Raw genomic sequence first — 18,930 nt, forward strand, 5'->3', positions numbered from 1 at the left:
AAATTTCAACAGAGCATTTCTTTGCTTTATGTAATGCGTGCATCTTTCCCCCTCTTGATATATCTAGAATTCTCTCTCAGTTAACTTCAACAGAAACAAAATGTTTTGTATAAATGTATTCAAGTCTTCTTGAGAAATATCTTGTCATGTGACTGGTTAAATGCAATAAAATAAATGCAATAAAGAAGATGGAATTAGGTTGGGGGCCTTATTAACTTAAACTTCATATATTCCATGTAGACCATTGGTTTATCCATATCCTGTTAATTAAAAGGATTCACAATCTTCTCCAGGTATTATGAGAAAAAAATTCACCCAAGAGAAGGATGATTTAAAGAGTTATCTTTTAATCTTTTCATAAAACAAACACATTCTTTCCGAAGCTGCTTTTAAACACCTATGTTCATTGCTCGGTAGCACTGCTAGCAATTATAAAAATATTTGAATATTTTCATTTGCAAATAGGAAAACAAAACATTCTAGACGTCTGCTCAGAGACACTTTCACATTTCAGTATGATCAAGTTTAAGAGTTCAAATGCCCCAATTCCCAAGCTCACAGCCTGAGTTAAACACACAGTATGTATATTCACTTCAGCTTCCGCTAACTTAGTTGCACACGATTCTCGAGTACCAAAACGGTAAACAACATCAAACTTGCCCCATCAAGTACAAGGACAAAGTCTAGAGGGTTTCACATCACAGCTCTGAGAAATAAACAACATTTTTCCACCAGTACCACGTCTGTGCTTGAAGATGAGTGAAGTTTACAAATTTTACAGATATCACCAGTACTTATAAAGGCTAATACTAGGTATTACTCCTACAAATATTCTTAACGGGGAAAGGTTAAGCACACTAACACAAATACATGAAAACTGAGTGGCATTTCAGTTTTTGATCACATTTTTCCTATGAAATAGACATACAATATCTAAACACACACTTACTTTCTGTGCCTCAGAATACAGCTGTTTGCAGTGTGCTGAATTCTTCAACAGAAGCAGCTTCAGCTGCCACTGGACCCCCCCCCCCCACCCCCATTTTCTCCCAAAGGGAAACATACCTTTTAGGGAGAACTGGTTACTCTTCCCTTGCTGTAAGCATGCACATTCAGGATAAAAGTGCTTGTGTTAACAGAATTTATATTCTTAACTTCCCCCTCACCCAGACGCATTTATAAGCTCCCTTCACTTTTAACCCACTACCATAAAAAAGTGCTCACTAAACATGCAATCTAATTGCTAATTTTGCTGTTTGCCAAAAAGCCACGATCATTCCAGTACCATGATGTGCAACAGAAATAACTGCATACATTTTTTTAATGGCATCAAAGCAAGGGAGTGTGAAGCAGCAGCTGTAAATGGATAGTGACACTATGCTATCCCACCTGCTCAAGTCATCTAAAACTAACTAGGGCTTGCTGAAGTGTGGATGCTTGCCAGTCCGCAGGTCTTTATTCTGACAGTGAAACTCAGTTGGGCTGCAAAATGTGTGACATAAACCAAGACTAAAGACTCATATCTCAAATCTGAACTTTTCCAGCTGCTATCCCACCAAGCAGTTTTCCACCCCTTTTCTTGAGGATGTGTCTGAGAAACAATTTCTCTGAATGTGGAAGTGTACTATCTTGCATACTGGAAAAGTCTGACATGTGCATTCAAGCAATTTACAGGCTTTAGTTTCAGGCTGTAGTAGTCACAGGTTTAGTAAATGAATTTTATTCATCTACTCTAACCACTACTGTGAACAAAACTTTTGCCTTCATCAATGCAGCTTTCAGTGTTAAGACGACTTTGGTTAAACGTGTATGAGACGATATATGGTAGAGTAGTCCAAAACAGTCAGCTTTTCAGTCCATCAGGTGGGGATTTTTTTCCCCTTAAGCTTTTAACTAATTGCACATCTTGAACAGAGTGAATTCCCCAGGAAGATTACAAAAGAATTTAGTAACTGAGTCAGATTAAGTTACACAATGCCGCGTTTTATAATGTGTCTACCAACCCAGTTCTAGTATTCTTCTCTACCCCAGCCTTAGCTTAGTCAGAATTCCTACATGAAAACATTCCCAACTTTCAGGGTCACCCACAAGACTGCTTGCTACAAATTAAAGACCAAAATGCAAGCCAGTAGTGAAGACCTCTGCTCTGACAGTGCAATTAGTTATGGTCACAGCTGACAAGGATTATTTTGTTGCTACATGTGTTGCATGAAGGAGGAATTATTGGTCTGATTAAAATAACGAGTAAGGAAATTGCCAAACTCTTCTGTGGGAACCGCTCAAGAGTGAGAGCCACCCTTGGAATCTGAGAGAAAGAACTGTTCTCAATTTAAATTGACAATACACCATAAAATGAGAGGGTCTTGCTACTGCCCTAAGCAACTGGCACCACACAACTAGATTCTCTACAGAAGCTTCCAAGATCCTTCATTCATGAAATACTTTTGAGAATGCAAGAGAATACTTCTAAATGGTAGGCACTGGATTAATACCTTGTCATAAGTTACAACATACAAAACTATATTCTTTCCAGAGAATCTCAACTCTTAAAGATGCTCAGAGGCACCAGGAATCTACTATGTGATCTCACTGAAGAGTCTATCTAAAAAAAATTAACAAGAATGCATTAGAGTCTGGTAAACTCAGTTTGCTAAGTGAAGCATTGTGTTTGATTTTTATATTCACTTTATAAAAGTCTGGCATCAGTCCCCCAATCTGCATTATTAGCATACTGCAATTACGCGAAGAACTTACTTTATCTAGTTATTAAATCGTGCATATCCAAACTTGCAGGTGATCCCCAAAAGCCCTGTTAACAGCAGAAGGCAAAACTACATTTGCTGTCCTTTAAGAAAAGGAATAAGCTAGGTTGTCAGAGGAAGGATTGGAAGCACCAAATATTTTCATGTGAAAACTGCCTCCAGTTAGCTGGCTAGCCCAGCTGGAGTCATTCACAGTATTATACCCCATGTTGAATAATGGGGCTTAAAGAAAAATTTCAATTCATACAGCAATGCTGAGGCAACTAAATATAGTTTTGCTCATTTGACAAGTCTCCTCCAAAAACTTCCCAGCTTTCCCCTGTTGCCTCTGCAATCAAAAGCATGAGCAAAAGAAAGCTTAATTGTTTTGGTGCTGAAATAGAAGTCATACTTATGATATTTTTGTTGAGTTTAACTCAAAGGGTTAATACAGTTTTACATGAAGCACCTTCATCTGAAAGTCATAATCTCTTGCCTGTATAGAGGTTACACGTGCTTTTTCTCTGATTCTACGAAGACGATTTCCTTTAGAAGTCTATTTCAAAGTCAAATCTATTTCTTAATTTAGGAGCCCAATCCAGGGAAAATGCTAAAGATTAAATTTACAAGGTCAGACCTGGATGTGTCAGACATGACGCTGGTTACAGCAGGTTAATTTACTCCTTGACAAACAGGCATGACCCCAGTGATGTTAATGGAATTGCACTCATTGATGATCAGCAAATGTTTAATACTTCCCTTTTTCGTAAGAGATCTGCATCTAGAAACTTACAAATACACTGCTGGCCCTGCTCACAAACTTCTTCTCTCATTTGAATAGAAGTGACTTTAAAAGCCAACCGCATTAGTGGGTTGACAAATTTAGCCCAGTATTTTTTAGTACATTATTATACTGCCACCAGGTATTTGCTCATGGCTTAGAATTTTAATACTCTAGTGAGCTGGGAAAGTTGCTGTCATTCAAAGCAGAATATTTAAAGCCTTGCAATTTTAAACACTCTGTATTCTAGTGGTATTTGTGCTTTTGAAGCAATTTTTATAACATTTAATCCTCCAGTCCTTCCACTGTGATTCCCTTACATTAGTTTTACTTTAAAAAGAGTTAGGTTACCTTTTGGATTTAAAGAAAGCACTGATAAATTCAAGAAATCAGTAAAGTTCCTACATAGCATTCTATAAAGTGCATCTACAGTAATTTCTCTAATATTGTTAATGCAAGAGGAGGTATCTAAAAGGCCTAATTTACTAAACACGTACATACACAGCTTTGTATGTTCACCTAAAGGTTCTTAACCCCTCAAGGACCAAGTAGTTGTAGAATGCAGAAGAGATATGCTCTTCCTATATGTATATCCAGTGCATATTTACTGTAGTGCACCAATAGATCAGCATTCATTTTCTTGTTTTACTTTGCTTGTACTTCTGCCAAGCCTTTTCTAGAGTGTCTCAACAAGCCTCTTTAAAGCCCCCAATAGCTTAGAAGAACACTGAAGCATTATTCCAGAACTATTACCTGCCAGTAATAGCATTCTACACTAGCCTTGGAGTAAGGGCTGGGCAATTTCAGTGTGCCGCGCTTGTACGGTAGGTATTTGGCTGTGGGTTAAATGCTTCATAAAAACTACAAGAAACACAATAATGAGAATGGTCCCAAGAGAGACTCCAATAAAATAAGCATAGGACTCTTTTTCATAATCTCTAGGATGAAGCTCTCTAGGAACTGGTCTAGCAAGTATATCTTCCACATTGCTGAACGATCCATTGTTTGGCAGTGGATTGATACCAAGCAGGTGGCACAACAAGGGGTACAGGTCTGTCATATTCATGGCTCCTTTGGTGGCATTTTTCCGAAAAGCAGGACCATGGGCCAAGAAGATCGAGTGCATTTCTGGTAGGGTGTTGTCATATCCATGATTCCCCACTAGAAAGATAAAAGAATCCTGGTTATCAAGCTTGTCACTGACCTTGTAAAACAAACATTTAAACATGTACAGTTACATGGCTCATTATTTTGTTTTTCCATAATGCAGAATGGAGACAAGAAGCCTTGTTTATTTCCCTCAAGCATATTTCTGAAAAAGAGCCCAAATACCATTAAAATCCAAGTTATGACAATTTAAAAGGTAAAACAGAAGTACCTTATAGATTTTCTGAACTTGAGACTCATTATCCGTCAGCTCAAACAGGCACCCTGCTTCTCATCTGGTGCCAGACATTTTGTAGAACCAGTCCTTAGAAATTTTGAGATCTAGCTCTGAAAGCTAATCTTCTCCAAAATCAGCTGAAGTGTTTGATACAATTACTTTTTAAAATCAGCTGAAAGCTGGATTTCCAAAAGTTTATAAAGCAGCTAAGAACACAAATCTCACTGCTTTTAATGGGACTATCCTTCCTACTTCACTAAGGGCTTTTAAAAGATAAGGATGGAGCCTTCAAGTACATTCTTAACCCAGTTGGTCAAAGCCAAATTGGAGTTTCATTGGGCCAGGAGAGGCCTGGCATTTACAAGCTTTACTGTGTTATCTGAACAGCAAAGACATGTGAAATCTAAGAACAGAATGAAGAATACTTACACAGAAATGGGTTGGTCTTATTTTTTACGATTTCCCATCCTATGTCAGCCACTGCCAAGACTGGCTGAATTCTGCTGTTGTGTTTGTAATGTAATCTACTTGGAATTTCCTCCTTTTTATAAACAGTCATGTTGGGATGTGCATTCACCAATGATTCATACACTTCGTCCAGTTTACCTTCAAAACAAAACAAGAACTTAATACACACAAACTAAGTCAAGGATGAGCCACGAGCTGAAATAACCTATTTCAGGTTGAAGCAGAGAAAAGTAAGTGTACTGGGCTCAGGAGCCACATTTAGCCAGGAAGTCACAGTTTGATTCTCCAACTGAGTTGTTATATTCTGAAGAGAAAAAACACTTGGGACTGATCAACATTCGAATGAGCCCTCATGTTTTCTCTTAACTGTCTTAGAACGTCAATTAGCCTTAATTATAAGATAGTATAAGTTTGATGTATTTACTTCAATTAGGGACATCATAGGGCTAATATTGTTAAACTGTAGGCAAGTTTTGACAGGAGGAAGGCAACACTTTCTCCCATAATCCATCCACACAGATTTCTCAAGGAGCAGAGCTTTTAAGGAATTTTCATGTTTGTCCCCAGCTAGCAGTGGTGTTCAGCCACCTTTCATTGGAAACCGATATCTTGGGGCGGGGGGGCAGATGTAACATTTGAAGAGCTTCAAGTGGCAAGGCAGACAGATACACAGACCCCACTGAAGCACTCCAAAAAGGGCAGGAGCGTTCCAAAACGAATCCTGAAGGCAACAGGTAATATTTAGAAGCACTTCAAAATGGACCCTTCAGTGTTCCAGGCACCCTGCTCTTTCCCTGCCAGCTTGGAGCAGAACATGGAGGGGGGGAATCACAGCGCTGTGTCAATGAGTGCTCTCGTGCTTGTTCTGCCTCCTCTCTCCTGGAGCGCCCCCTGTCCCAACAGAATCAGGAGAGGGGCAGGGGAGAAGAATCTCAAATTCAAGCTTCCCTGTTTTGGCCAGGGGCAGTCTGGAGAGCACTCACTGGCACTGGCTCTGCAAGACAGCAGCATAGCATCTGCTCTGTTCTCTCCTCTCTTGGGGTAGGGAGCAGAGCCACCTTGTGCCAGTGCTGGCCTGAGAGCACCCTGCTACATACAGCTGTGGCAATTCTGAAGTGCTTTACCAGGAAGGTGGCAAGGGGCCACAAATCTGCCTGCAGCTGGAACACCCTGGGGTTTTTAAGTGTTTCAGAGTGCAGCTGCATTGCAAAGGGTTTCAAATGTCCCACCTGTCCCTACCCTCTGGAAGGTATTGTCCTGTAAAAAGCTTAACTGGGAGCTATTACATGTTAACTACAGGTGGTACCATCAGACCCCAGGAGCCCCTAAATATTAACTTGCACTAACAATGAGCCAACTTGTTTACAAACTGGAACATCTAACATTGACAGAGAACAACTAGGGCTTCTTTATTTGTTTTAAAAATATTTTCCAGTTTACGTCCATGATCTTGCTCTATTTCAGTCTACATTTTGGTGCCTACCTCCAGTTAATGTTACTGGCTGGTCTCTTACCATTTTATATTAGACAGACTTCAAAAAAGAAAAATAGCTGCTAGTTGTACTTTTGCACCATTGTCGCATTAAATGTGTATACCTGACTGATAAGAACAGGCTCTCAGAAAAAAAATGTTTAGATACAAATTAGGATCCTAGTAACATTTCCTATGTTTGAATATTCCTTGCTTGTTAAGGCCTTGAGACATTACCAGAGCATTAGTTCAGATTAGGTTATTAAGGTATTAGACATTACTTTAAAAAATAAAATTAAGCAGTGATCCTTGTGTCAAGAGTTTAAGAACAAAATATAACAAAAAGGTGAACTGAGATGTAAGATAGGGGAGGGGCATACATTTCAACTGAAGTCTTACAACTAAAAGTGTAAGCAGCGCTGAATATTCAAACTAGACTAAACTTGTTTCTTCACCTGTACCTATATTTTCCCTCTGAGATCATAATTGACCAGTTTTTATTAAATACTGTTTGTATCAGAATCCATAGTGCAGCTTCATAGCTGGAAGTCCTCAGCGTTGCCTTTTTGCAGTATGTAATCTCAGTGTTGGAGGGCTTATAAACAATATCTTCCTTTCTCTCTGTTAAGTGTTTATACAGATTTGATCATTTACCTGTTTTTATCTTCTGCTGTAGTAGAAACAATGGAATGAAGAGGAGATACTAATGGCTTGGAAAGAAGAAGAGGTGCAAGAGCATGGGATGGGGAAGAGAAGGGAGCTAAGGAAGAATAGACAGCCGAGTCCAGGAGGCATGGTGAGAGAGAGAGAAAAAAAAAAAAAAATATATATATATATATATATATATATATATAATTAGACCTAAGAGTCCACTGAGACTCAAGGAACTCAAGGTTCTGATGTGTCAAATTATAAATCGACCAACTTCCAGTGAATTTTTGCAGAAATGACAGAAGGCACCCCTGATGAGGGGGGCAGCCCTCCTGCCAAAGGGGTATTTTCCCCTCATTCTGTGAACAGTTTAAGCTTAGTTTTGTAGTGTTTAAAGCAAGAGAAGATAACCCCTATTACTTTTGATGTTGGATATTTGGATAAAATGTCTTGAGTTTTTGAGAATTTCAAGTCCTGCCTACATAGAAGAGATTGAAAATAGAGACCAAAATGCCAGCAATGCTTAAGGCTTCTGCCATGGCAGAAAAGCTATTAGGCAAGAGATGCTGAAAGGATCTCAGGCAGGTAATTTATGTGCCATCCTGCAAAGAAGGGACAAAACCCACAGTATAATTTAGAGGAAATATGTCCTCCTAACTCCAAACATATCAACTGGTGTAACCTTCAGCCCAGGAGTAGGACACACACACACCAGGCATCTATGAGAGGGGGATTTTCTATGCCACCTCAAAGTGCTGGCACATGCAATCTCCAGCAAAAATGTACATTATAGTGGAATGTATTTATAAAAAAAAAATAGCTAGAGGTGGTATCACCAGACCCATTTATTCAATGTACAACTCAATCACAAGTTTGATGCACTCCACAGAAAAAGACTTGAAAGGGATGTCCTGAGTCACTGCTTATAAACATAAGTCCCTCTTGAAACTAGTTTAACTATCAGGCATGCACACATACACAGGCTTTTTACTGGGTTACATTCAGGGAATGCAATCATATTCTCTCTGTCTTCATTTTGCTAGGTTAAACAAACTACTGTCTTCCATATGATAGGCTCTCTGTTTCCGAGACCATTCTAGCAGCCTTTCTCTGCACGTGTCCATCTGTTCCCCCATTCAAAAAAAGACAGATTCAGGCTGGTAACCACAACTGTACATGGTAATCCAGAAGGGTCTCACCAGTTCCTTGCGATACCTATTCCTGTACCCAAGGATCTTATTTGCTTTTTTATCACATACCTAGCAGCTCATACATCTGTGCCCTTCTGCCTCCAACTGATGAGCTCAATGACATTAGTCTAACAGAAATGTATCTGCATTTTTATTTTCAGAACAAGTGGCAATACTGCTTAGCAACATTTTCTGTACCTGCCTTGAACAAAATATATGGCATAATAGTGCCATAATGTTTTAATTTAAATTTAAATTTTTACCAAGATCCCATATCTAAATTAAGAATAAACCTCTGGCTATGAATGCATGGCTAGAAAGTAGTTAAGAAACATCAATTAAATTAAAAAAAAAAAAAGGTCTTAAATCCATTGAGAAAGTAACTGCAGCTATACGTAAGTCTTGGCTTCTATTACTGATGAACTACAGAACTAGGACCAAAAAAGTTAAAATCAGCACCATCAATTTAAAATGTACTTAAAGCAGGTACCTCTGGATGAAGCAAGAAAAGTACATGCAGCAATAACATGACAAACTGCTGCTCAGAGACAAACAGTACAACTGGAAGTTTGGTAAGTTATCAAAGCACTCAACTATTAAAAGGAAAACTGAGACCAGTAATTTTTTAAAATCTGTCAATTACTAATATATTAGAATATTAACATTAAAGAGGCTTCAAAATCTAAGTTACTTTCAACATTGGCTCAGTTTTCACATTTCATTAGAAACGCAGACAAAGCAAGGACCTGAACAGCTTCAGCTTGTTTTCATGCACTAGAACACAGTGCTCCAAATACTGCAGGGAAATCTTTAAATCTAAAATACATGTTTCTGCACTTTGAACACCCTCCTCTTGTTAAAGCTACTTTTATCTTGAGGTTCCTTTCTTTTAAGCCCAAGCCTGGACTTAGAACATAAACCCAAGCGGACATTGAAAATGTTTTTTTTTACATGATGGGGACCTGAAAAATAACGTGGAGTACTGAGTTAATAAAAAGAATGTTGCAATTATTTGAGAGTGCAATGTTGTATTTGATTTCAGAATTGGAAGCTATTTTTGTCTTGCCTGTTACGTACCCAAGTTGTGTGTGTCACAGTAATACCCTAGTCATCACTGCTAGAAAGTGATCATCTAATTCTGATCTTCAGCTGGAAATAAGCGGCAGCACAACTTCAGGAATCAGACTAAAAGAGTAGAATGGCATCAAAAGAAGACCCACGGGAGTTAAAGTCACAGTGAGTTTGGAAAAAGATTATCCGTACCAGGGCTGCCTTTAAAAAACCCAAATTCTATCACAAAAGTATCTGCACAGTGTAATTTTAGCAATCTCTGCTCCACAGGAACTGTACAGCTGCAGCAGTTTTGAGACCAGATAAGTCAGGAGAGGTCAGTGACAGCCACCAAGTCAGAAACTGAACCAGAGACCTCCAAAAGGGAAAGCATTAGCCTCAAGAGCTGAAGCTAAAAAGCCAGGTTCTTGGGCTAAGGCTGCAACAGAATTGCATCTTTTGTGGAAGGACACCACACACTAGCTACTGATTTACATTAAGATTAACACCATGCATTCAAACACTTTCTTTCATCCCACTGAATGCTGGGCTGAATCTTACTCCTTCAAACTAAAGAGTGCATATCAATTTCACTTAAACACACTAGAAATTGATAAGGACTGATCCTTGATTAGTATTTTAAAATGAGCAGTGCACAATTTTAAATACTGAGCTAGGTTTCTAGACAGGTGTATCAATACAAAAATAAGTGTGTTGGCCTACAAACTCATACAGTAGTCCTTGGTCATCATGACACAAATCTCACTGGCTTCAGTATCACTGCCAACACAAGGGAACCCACTCTAAAACTGAATCAGGTTTAAGATTTTATAGTTTCTTCAGAAATCTCTGCGACATGACTCCTACCTTCTTTTGGCAGAATAGCGACCACAGGAGAATGGTCAACCATTGTATACCACTCTCTATCCACGTACTGGTCAAGCTCTATAAGCCTTTTGGAGGAAGACTGTGCCATTCCATGGTCACTTGTGATTATGATATTCACTGTGTCCCATAACTTTGCTTTCTTCAGTTCTGACACAAGATATCCCAGCTTGGCATCAGTCTCATTAATGACTACTCGCATAAGTGGATTTTCTGGGCCCAATATATGCCCCATTTCATCAGGCTGCTCCCAATACAAGAGACCAAAGTTGATGGGGTTTTCAGATGTAAACCAATCAATAAGATGGGAAACTCGATCTTCAAATGAAACAGACTCATTGTACATCATATAATGCGTAGGAAGGACTCCACGTATTCTTACATCCGTTCCTGGCCACATAGCAGCTCCACTTCTATGTCCCTCCATCTGGTTTGTGACCCATATTGGACAGGCCTCTTCCCAGAACTGTGCATGATAAATGTCCATGTGGTTCATAGAGAATGTTCTGTTCAGGATAGGATCATACATTTCATTAGCAACTATGCCATGGCTCTCTGCATAAAGGCCAGTCACCATTGTGTAATGATTAGGATAGGTTTTTGTAATGAACACATTAGTGACCTGTTTCACATGAACACCATTCTTCATGACATAATGGAAGTGGGGAGCTGGCACTCTGTTGATGTAATCCCATCGAAATCCATCAAAAGATACAAGTAACACTCTGGGTTGTTCCTCCTGGAGAGAGAAAGTGCTGGGAAAAGTCAGCATACAAACTGCCCAGAATCTCCAGCAGCAATTCACAGCCATCCTAAAAGTCGTATTTCCCTTAACAGAAAAAGGTGGTATCTGTGGATTACAAAGGTAAAGTTAAATTATCTCAAACATTTGCTTTTACTATACATATATGAAAATCTATAACAAGTTTTATTTACAGGCTTGGTTATATACGCATATGGCTGGCATCCGCATAGCAACTTGAACACTCATAACACTAGTGGACTTTATCCTCATTCCAGTGCATAACTATGTAGTCCATATTAGTTTATAACCGCAGGATTTAAAAAAGCCTGTGCACTTATTGTAACCCACCATAAACAATGAGTATCCAATGTGCATGAACAGCACTGTGTATTAGCATCCCTGACCAGGTCCCCATCAGGTTCAAGGCTTTTAAGAACACCTGATTCCCCTTCCCTGCTTCCAGAACAGTTAAGTAACCAGATCAGAGATCGCTAACCCTGCTAGTTTGAAGTCAGGCAAAAGGCAGGACAGTGGCACTGGATAATCTTATCTTATTATCTGGGCTAGCTTTTTTAGCTCCTATGGCCATAAAGTTTTACTGCTTTGTTTACCACCTTTGCCTCCCACGAGTGCCCCCACTCTGCACCTCCTGCCTACCCTATCCTTTGTATTTAAATTGCTCTTTTTTTAGTTTGAATCCCTGCTCTCTGCAGATCCATGCACAGCATCTGAGTTTGCACTGTGCTACTTATAAAAGCTTATCCCTTAATTATTTTATAAAGGTGCCATGCTGCCTTGACAGTTAAACTGCAAATTAACTGTAACTGTTCACAGGGGTACTATCAAGTGAAAAATTAGACAGCAGGACAGAAAGATGGTAAGCACTTAAATGGTTCATGTCCTTAACTGATATGCAGATAGCTATATGCATATCATAATGAGCAATGGACAACACATTGGAACTAGTATTGTGTTATACAAGTAAAGGGACTATGCACGTCTCTGCTCCACACTAGTGGAACATGCTAGTTCCTCGCTTTTCAAGGGTTAGAAAGCATGTTACAGATGAAGAACTAAGACACAACCAAGTTAGGAAGTCTTTTGACTTGTCATGGTATACAGGAAGTATATACTGCCTTAACCAAAAAACCCACATGAACTCCTTGCTCTTCCTTTTCACCCCGACATATTTGCTAGCATTTCAGGACTGAAAGTCTCACTTCTATCATAAAAAAAATGTTTTCACTTCTCGCTTCAAACTGTTTTGTTGGTAACTAATGGAAGGGCTAAACTTTAGCTATCTATTTTTTCCAACACTAAAATATTGTATATGCTCAAGGAATTTATAATGGGTAAAGCCATAAGTTGAGTGTAAAGCCTGATTTTTTTAATGCTAAAATAGAAGCTGGAAAAAGAAGCTAATTTAAAGTGATATGTTGAGCATAAAGCCTAATTTAAATCAGCTTCTTTTTCCAGCTTCTATTTTAGCATTAAAAAAACCCCAAAAAACAAAAACAAACAGATGCTGTTAAAGGTAGATAAGTTTATACATAAACTGAATGCATACACACACACACACGCAAATATATTTTGTAGTCTCTTCCTAGAAAATCTCCACCCACACACCAATGAAAAAGCATACCTTGTTTTTACCATGGCTTAAAGAACTATATTTTAAATGTGGCAAACATAACTATTTGTAAGATATTTCTAGTACTACTGATTTAAGCCTGACAGACATGGTTTAATTGTTCCCCACGAGGCTCCAAAAACATACCTTAACCCTAAACTAGATGGACCTTCTTTAGGAGCAAGGACTTCAGTACTCCATACTGTTCAGGTCTGCTTTGTTGCTACTAAGAGTGACAAGTCTGTAACAGCTTTGAAATACAAATGTTTCTGGGAACTGAAGTAACCCCACACTAATATTCAAAACAATTAGAACTGTACCATCAGTTTTAAGCTACTGTCAATCTAGCGCACAATCAAACTAGAAATTTAGATCTGAAATAATATCTATTATACAATCCACATAATCACGTTACATTTCTCCTGAGTTATAAGGGCAGCAGAAAGTCAAAAGGTTGTTTGGCATCTCAGACCACAGCTGCATTTCCTGTCCAATGCTATGAAGTTTAATAGTATCTAAAGTTATTTGTTCCTTCCAAGTAAACACCACTGAACCTAGATACAAGAAGCCTGAAATTTTAAAAAAACTTGCTAAAAAATTAGTGTAACCATGAATAATTTGACCACTACAAAATACAAAGAGAGATCATGAACTGTTGCAGCCAAAAATGTTTTTCTTTCTGGATACATTTGAGAAAAAGTTCTTGGTCTAATCAGTTGACTCATCATGAAAAATCACCAGGCTTACAGGAGCCCTAAAGTCAATTCCAATTATAATTATATATGGATAACAGCAGGTGCAGAACTCATGCAAAATGAAATCATTCTCTCACAATTCATCAAGTTATTTTTCTCTCTCACATGCTTGAAATCGAGATTTAAAAGTCCAAATTCAGACAAGGATAGATTCCTTGAAAAATCCTGGATGCATATCTGAGGGCAGCAATGAAAAGAAAGTATTCATTTGTCCTGCCACACTGGATAGTTTGTCTATTTGCTACACAGCTTAATGTGTGCTGGCACCAAGGACATTTCCTCATTCTAGCATTTTTTTTAAGCCAGCTTTTCTGGCAGAACAGACAGGCCTGCGTCTAACAATCAGAGAGATGTATCCTGCAAAATTCTCTCTGCAATAATGGATACATCATGTAGAGAATGAATGATTCTTTTGGAATCAACAGTAAAACACACTTTTATTGAAGTCAATACTAATCCTACTGGAAACATCACGCAGACCACAGTGACCTAACTGGCTAATGTAAAACATCCCGTCATACCTGCTGAAAGTCACTTACATAAGAACATTTACCAACCAAAAAAAAAGAAGAAGAAAAAAGTCCTACTCTATTTACTCTGGTTCAAAATGACTTTTCTTCCCTCTAGCCCCCACTCAACATGGGGAAAAACAATATTTCATCTCCAGCTTGAGTATGGGACCACTCCAGCCCAGTGCTGTATGGAGCAGTAGTGTCCCCAGCTGATCTGGGGAGCCCAGCTCAGGCAGGGGACAACAGTGGGCACATAGGTTCTTCCTTCCAGCACCTGCTGCCAGCCAGCGAAGAAGACGGGGTTGGGAGGGGAAGGGCCAAATATCCCATCTTAAAATGCTAAGTTTTCACCACATTTCCTGCCCTGAATGTGTTAACTTTATTTCAAGCAGGGCTATTTAATTGGTGATCTGCTGCTTCTGCTGCCTTGTAAAGGAAAACAGCCCTAGTCCCTGTACACTGCCTGCGCCACCTGTGCAGAGAGAGGAGAGGCTGCATGTTCCAAGCATAGCGCCCACAGCAGGGAATGATCCAGGGGAACCATGAGTCTCCTCCGCCTGGACAAAAGTTGGACAGCCAACTGTTCTTCAAGGAGGATACTGCCTACAACAGACACAGTCAAATCCCTCAGATGTAACTGTCCAAATAAGACCCTATAATTTTTTTCCTAGTCCTATACCTTCTGCTATACTGCAAGCCAAACCTGTCCAAGCATTTTCCAGATTAAGTTTGGATTAAGTTTCCCTCACCTTTCTGCTGGGAGCCCAAACTCTTCCTCAAATCAGCTATTTCCCACCATACCCCATCAGATGTACCAATCTATAAAGTGTTCATAAACATTAGCAAGCTTCACCCTAAAAACACTCAAAGCAGAAATTTACTTTCAAAACACTCCCCTCCCATCACACACACACACACACACACACACACACGTATTAAACAAATTAGTAGAATCAGGAAGAGAATCTAAATATCCTAATCTCAATCCAGTACTGTACCAGTACAGCATCTCCATTATGTTTACTATACATGCTTCAAAGTTAGGAGACAACACTTAAGAAATGAAAAATGAGTGGTCAACGTTAACAAAGGAATGCATGCATCACACCCAAGTCTCACCAGAGAAGTCATGTGAGCACACACCCCTGCTGGTCACATACCACCCCATCCTGGAATGGATCAGAGGAAGCAAACAGCTGCAGCTTATATGCAACAAGGATCAGACCGCGACAGAGAGATTCCTAGCCCCTCTGCTCCTGGCTTTCAAACACCCTCTTGACCTTGCCCAACTAATCATCATAAACTAGGGGTGCACTGATAAAGATTTTTTTGGCCAATACCAATAGCCAATTATGCACCAGGCATATCAGATAATACTGATCTGATAACTGATTTACAGGAATTTAGCCAGGCAGTGTGGAGAGCTACACCCTGCAGGTAAGTCTGTGAAGCGGAATGGCGGAGACAGACCGAGGCCCCCACAGTGAGGGAGGGAGTGCGGCAGGGGCTGCTGCCCTGCCAGGGCAGTGAATGGGACTCCAGGCTGGGGAGGAGAGCAGGACAGAGCTGTGGATGGCTTGTCTAGAGGATCAGCATCTTGGCACTTAAAAAATGGCAGTGTCTTGGCACTTAAACTAAAGCCTGTCAAATGAGCTTTAGTTTAACCACTCCTGCCACCGTTTTTAAGCATGGGGATGCTTTTAACTTAGTGGTGGGCAATTATTTCAGGCAGAGGGATGTTCATCAAGTTGTGGCAAGCTGTCAAGGGTTGCATGGGTAGCCCCAACCCTTGACAGGTGCCCCACCCCCTGGTCACCAACTTGGGACCAATGTCCCAGGACCAGCACAGGGGCCCAAAGCAGGGCACAGGCTGGCAGGGGTCTGTGGAGCTGGGCTGAGCTACACCAGCAAGGAGAGGGGGCAGCTAATCCGGATCCACAGAGCCCCTGCCAGCCGGGACCCTGTACCCCTGCCACCCTGCTCTGGGCCCTGCTGGCGCTGACCCTGGGACACTGGGCCCTGCTCCCGCACCCGCTGACTCCCAGTATGACCCCAGCCCCACAGTACAGGTGAGGGGCAGCGAACAGCCCTGACCCTGTGGCCCCTGGCAGGGAAGGAGCTGGCGTGGAGCAGGGAAATGTGGCCCCACGCTTGCCCCATGCCCAGACCTCCCTGCTGCAATCAGTGCAGGGCTCTCCGGAGCAGGCACAGGCAGCCCCACAGGGCTGTGAGCTGCTGCGGCATGGGGCACTGGCCACGGAGCAGGTGAGGGGCCACTTTTCCCATGCTCTGCACCAGCTTGTAACCTGGTCTGCTGCCAGCCTGGGCCCCGTGCCGGCTCCGGGCTACCCCATCGGAACCCTGCTGTGGCAGCTTGCCGCGCTGCGTTTGCTGCTGCTGCTGCCCACCCGGAGCTCGCACGCTGCACAGCAGCAGCAAACACTGCCAGGCACAGCAAGCGGGGGGGCCACAGCTGCTGCCGCTGTGGCGGGGCCTTGATGGGCGAACCTGGAGCTGGAGCAGGGCAGGGTTACAAGCTGGTGCTGAGTGTGGGGGAGAAAGTGGCCCCTTGACCACTCCATGCCCAGAGCCCCACACTGCAGCTGCTCACAGTCCCATGTGGCTGCCTGAGCCTACTCAGGACAGCCCCACACAGGCTGTGAGCAGCTGCAGCAGGGAGCTCCGGGCATGGGAGGGGCCGCTTTCCCTCCCTCCCTCAGCACTGCCTAGACCCCTGCCTTTCACCCCCTCCCTTACCTAAGTCTGCCAGGCTGGGGGGGGGAGGGGCGGGGCAGGGCCAGGTGGGTCCTGCTGTTGCAGGAGCTCTCCAGGGCTTCCCCTGGGTCCTACTGCCCTTGGTTCCTGTCATCTTTGACAGGAACCAAGGACAGATAAATTTTAATTTTCTAAATTTTTTTAGGGGCCATGCGGGCTGGATAGAGTGGCCTTGTGGGCCAGATCTGGTTCAAGGGCGGTATTTTGCCCAACCCTTTCTAACTGGAGTGGAGCCGAGTGGGGAAAGGCCAGAGGTAGGCAGACTGCTGTGGGCTTAGGGCTGCCTTTGCCCTGGGGGCCTCATGCCAGCTGTGTGTCCCCTGCTCGCCTGGCAATGGGAGGCAAAACTCACCACCTCCACTGATGCCAGGTGGGCAGGGGGTGTGCAGCTGGCATGGGGCTCCTGAGGAAAAGGCAGCAGAGTGGAGAGCCCTGAGCCCACAGCAAGCAGCCTGCATCCACCCCATGCACAGATCTAGGGGGGCACCTGCCCCCATGCCTCCTGCATGGGGTGTGCGCAGTGGCGGGGAGTTGCTCCCCCTCCCTGCCCTGTGCCCGAGGATGAGCTGCCCGTGGCTCCGTCCTGCTCCCTGCCCCAGGTCTCATTCACTGCCCTGGCTGGGCAGCGCCCGCTGCCCCTGCCTCACTGTGGGGGTCTTGACCTGCTCCCCCTTCCGCTACACAGACTTACCTACAGGGCGCTGCCAAGGCCCCAGCCACAAGGCACGTTATATTTATCGATGAACATCGCCTGCCTCCTGAGGCTGAGGGGGGCCCAGCAACTGCCTGCAGGCAAGCAGGGCCTTTCCAAAGGTGGCTGCAGTGGCATTGGTGGTGGAGGTGGGCGCCGACTGGTGATTAGCAACTACCCACAGACACTGCTGGCAGTGTCGGTGGCACCCAGTGGCGATGGGTGACCTCTTACAGACGCCGCCAGCGGTGTCAGCGGGGAGGATGGCGAGTGGCACCTGCACCCTCGTGCACCTGACCCGTCACCAACGTTCAGCAAACATTATAATGGAAATTTTCCTTTTCTGGGTGCCATCCGATATACAACCGACATGTCGGTATGCGTGGATCAGAAACTGGCTCCCCGCCGCCCAAGAGACGAGCGGGACACGGCCAGGCCTTAGCCAGACACGGCTCAGCTGCGTCCCCACTGCCACTACCCGCGTGCGGGGAGCGAGCGGGGACCGCCGCCCACACGAGCCGAGCTGCGACACAGGCGCGCGCACCGCGCTTCTCGCTCGCTTCCCGGCCTCGCCGTGCGGAGAGACACCGTCCGAGGGCGGACTGCGAGGGGCTGAGGCGTCGGCGCCCGCGCCCCAGTCCCGCACCTGCTCCCGGCGCAGTCACCCACCTGCCAGCCGCCGCCCCTGGTCCGCTTCTGCTGTTCTCGACCCCGCCCATTGTGAGGCACTTCCGGTGCGCGGCGCTCGGGCGCCAGTGGCCAGTGGCGCTGTCACTCCCCCCTCGGGGTAACGGTCACGCGGCGGTTGGGGCGCTTGGGGCGGGGCGTGCGCGGCAGTTGTGGCGGGGGCGGGGTCTTCTTTCCCCCCGGGCTGTCCCTTTCAGAGCCGGCGGCTGGAGCCGCGCGTGAGACTTAGAGCGTGCTAGGGGCACTTGGAGCCCCACGTCACAGTTACAGTGTGCTAAGAGCAGTTGGAGCCCCACGTCACGCTTAGAGCCCGCCAGGGGCACTTGGAGTCATGCGCCACACTTAACGTGCTAGGGGCACCTGCAGTGCGAAAGTCTGCGCTCCGACCTCCTGACCTCGTGCTAAGCGCGCCCTCGGCATCTCCAGGTTACCGGCTTCGGGCCTGTGAGGGTCACTTCCATCTGCTCCACAGGCAGAAAAAAGCCGTTTCAGCCCTCCTGGCTCCCAGGATGCC

The 18,930-nt window shown here is 43.5% G+C and overlaps 1 protein-coding gene across 2 annotated transcripts; it reads right to left on the bottom strand.

The window, feature by feature from the left end:
- Window positions 1-333: 333 nt before the first annotated feature.
- On the bottom strand, window positions 334-18,898 carry ENPP5 (ectonucleotide pyrophosphatase/phosphodiesterase family member 5). 2 transcript variants are annotated; one of them, XM_090031077.1, is made up of 4 exons: window positions 18,399-18,898; window positions 10,604-11,471; window positions 5,336-5,512; window positions 334-4,683 (listed from the first exon to the last, which is right to left on the bottom strand). In XM_090031077.1, the coding sequence occupies exons 2-4, from the start codon at window positions 11,430-11,432 to the stop codon at window positions 4,298-4,300; spliced, it is 1,392 nt and encodes a 463-aa protein (XP_089887203.1). In that variant the 5' UTR covers window positions 11,433-11,471; window positions 18,399-18,898; the 3' UTR covers window positions 334-4,297. The 2 variants fall into 2 exon arrangements, with proteins under 2 accessions (XP_089887203.1, XP_089887195.1); XM_090031069.1 differs by lacking the exon at window positions 18,399-18,898 and adding an exon at window positions 15,383-15,420.
- Window positions 18,899-18,930: the final 32 nt, after the last annotated feature.

This window comes from Crocodylus siamensis, chromosome 1 (assembly GCF_052110815.1).
Source record: "Crocodylus siamensis isolate JL-2025a chromosome 1, ASM5211081v1, whole genome shotgun sequence".
In the NCBI taxonomy this organism is placed as follows: domain Eukaryota; kingdom Metazoa; phylum Chordata; order Crocodylia; family Crocodylidae; genus Crocodylus; species Crocodylus siamensis.